General features: G+C 48.1%; 1 protein-coding gene across 1 annotated transcript; it reads left to right on the top strand.

The window, feature by feature from the left end:
- Positions 1–1788: 1788 nt before the first annotated feature.
- Positions 1789–2590, top strand: LOC119331217 (chaperone protein dnaJ 11, chloroplastic-like). The gene has a single exon (XM_037604390.1). It carries the CDS (start codon positions 2003–2005, stop codon positions 2330–2332), a length of 330 nt encoding a protein of 109 aa, XP_037460287.1. The 5' UTR covers positions 1789–2002; the 3' UTR covers positions 2333–2590.

Here is a 2590-nt window from a genome sequence, read left to right as displayed (position 1 = left end):
CTAGTATGGAACCCATAAAACTTGGACCAAAACGATTTGTGTGCTAGAGCATATGTGTAATGCGTGCTTTTTTTATAGAGCACATAAATCTTCGGTGTGGATTTTTAAACTTGGGTCTACATGAACTAGATTTAGCACAAAAAGAATGAAAACATAAATAATTTTGATTTTTTTTTGCAACAAACATGGTCTAGTGTTATACTCGCGTATAAAGTTTCGCAACAAAATAACTTATGGGGACTTCTTAGCAAAGCAAATTGCAGCTACGTAAATGTGTATAGGTTCATTCGCAAAAAAAAAAACGTGTATAGGTTATATAAGTATCAATTTGTTTTATTTCTGTCCAGAATATGCCACGGAACTCTTTTTCTCGTGAAACTTTATACATGAGTATAACAGTAGACCATATTTGTTGCAAAAAGTATGTGACTTTTTTTACTATTTTATTTTTTTTTTCTTTTCAGTTCGGACACATATGCACGCATGTTTACGGTTGTATTTTCACATAAATCTTCAGCTACAAAAGATCTTGTTCTAGGGAATCTCCCTTGTCTTCTAGAAGGTGGGCCCCATGGCTCAAAACACAAAGCGTCCTGGTGGGACCCTCTACATCTGATCACAACAACTAACATGCAGGGCATGACCATGAAGCAAGCAAAGGACTTGACGCCGTACGTTAGTTGTTGAGGTGGCATTTCCATCCATCCTTAGCCATATAAAACTAGGCAAACCACTAGAAGGGCTTCCATCCCGCTTTTTATAGATAAAATACCAACATAATACACGGACGAAGGATATATGATGATGAGAAGCAGAACATAGAAAAACAAAAACTGGGTTCCACGGCCATGCCCTCGAGAGGGAAACGGCGCAATCCATTGTCGTTGCCGCGTTCGATGGAATGAACAAAGATTTTCACCTGAAACCGTAATAGGACAGTGAAATTACGACAACGTCATCAAGAAAAGAGCGGTGGCGCCGTCATCATCGGCGTCAACGCAAAGCTTTCGTCTGGTTGCTTTCCCATGCCGCGAAGGAGCAACACAGTCAGCCGGCATGACGAAGCCGAGACCTCTAAAATTAGATCTAGACCCCTTCCCAGCAAAACAGAGAAGGTGCCAAAGTCATCAACCGTCACACCTCTTGTCGTCCACATGATGAAGAAGCACAGCCACCACCGCCACCCTGATACCAGCCGGAGAGCATACCGAGTAGCCCGCCACCCAAGGCCCATCGCCCTGGCATCTCACTCTGAACCTCTCACTGACGTCAAAACACGCAAACGCCACCGACCGGCTCCTCTCTCAATGAATGAAGGATATACCAAATCTTACGCGTAGCAAGACTGATGGGTCTAAGAGTTTAAAAAAATAAAACTGATCGGTCTAACCAATGGAAGTAATATCGTCTGTGTTAATAGCTTAGTAGTAGAACTTAATAAAAAACTAACTAAATTCAAAAATAACTACTCCCTCCGTTTTAAATTACTCGCGCAGAAATGGATGTATCTAGAAGTAAAATACATCTAGATACATCCATACCTGCGACAAGTAATTCGGAATGAAGGGAGTATGAACAAAGAAATCACATTCTAGGAGTAGGAAGTTGAAAACTGTACTACATCCTTGCTGGATGTAGATCAGATCAGTATTGGCAGGCTAGAGTGATGATGCCGTTCTAGAAGGCAGGGCCCACAGCGACGGCGCCACAGAACCGGCCGATCCAATGTGCGACACCAATGGAAATCCATTCCCGCCTTCCTTCTAGACGACAGTCGACACTCGACAGTGACGTCCCATCCCCAACCTAAGTGAGTGATCGATGTCATGTCCCCACCTCCCCGCCACCTACATCCAAACCTATCCCGAAACGCTGGCATGCATGAGCCCTTCATAATCACAAGCTTCAGCTCCCCTCGCGCTCCAAGTTGAAGCGTTGAACTCCCAGCCCACTCGATCCCCCAACTCGCAACTCGACCCCGACCAAGCCGAACATCTAGCCAATGGCGGGAGCAGTGCCTCTGGCGCCGCCGATGGTGGCCGCGGCGAGGCCGGCGGCGGGCTCGCTCTACGAAGCGCTGCGCGTGGGCCGCGCGGCGACGCAGGTGGAGATCAGGACCGCGTACCGCTCCATGGCCAAGCGCCTCCACCCCGACGTCGCCTCCTGCGGCCGCGGGGGTCCCGAGGCGTTCCTGGAGATCCGGAGGGCGTACGAGACGCTGTCCGACCCGGCCGCCAGGGCGCGCTACGACAGCTCGCTCGGGGTGTTCCGCGGCGGGGGCGCCGGCGGCGTGATGCGGGTGCGGAGGTGGGAGACGGACCAGTGCTGGTGATTCAGGCCATGATCTCCCAACTCCCATGAACGTGGATGAGCTGTGTTGGTGTCCTCGGCGTAGTTAGTGCTGTTTATTGGAAAGATTGTGGTGTGGGCCCAGCCGTCGGTCCCTCTATGCAGCCGGCCCCACTTTTTGGTCCTTTTTTTTGCGGAGCCACTTTTTGGTCCTGGTGGTGTAGCTTTTGTAAATATATATTCAAGCTTGCTACTACTGTTCAGCTGCTTTTCTCTCAATATATATATATATTTTTTGAAA

This window comes from Triticum dicoccoides, chromosome 7A (genome assembly GCF_002162155.2).
Source record: "Triticum dicoccoides isolate Atlit2015 ecotype Zavitan chromosome 7A, WEW_v2.0, whole genome shotgun sequence".
Classification (NCBI taxonomy): Eukaryota; Viridiplantae; Streptophyta; class Magnoliopsida; order Poales; family Poaceae; genus Triticum; species Triticum dicoccoides.
The sequence above is the reverse complement of the archived record's forward strand: the minus strand, read 5'-3'. Positions and strand labels throughout refer to the sequence as shown.

What these genes read in the sequence shown, in the direction of transcription:
- LOC119331217 (XM_037604390.1), top strand. Translation starts at nt 2,003, where the DNA reads ATGGCGGGAGCAGTGCCTCTGGCGCCGCCGATGGTGGCCGCGGCGAGG.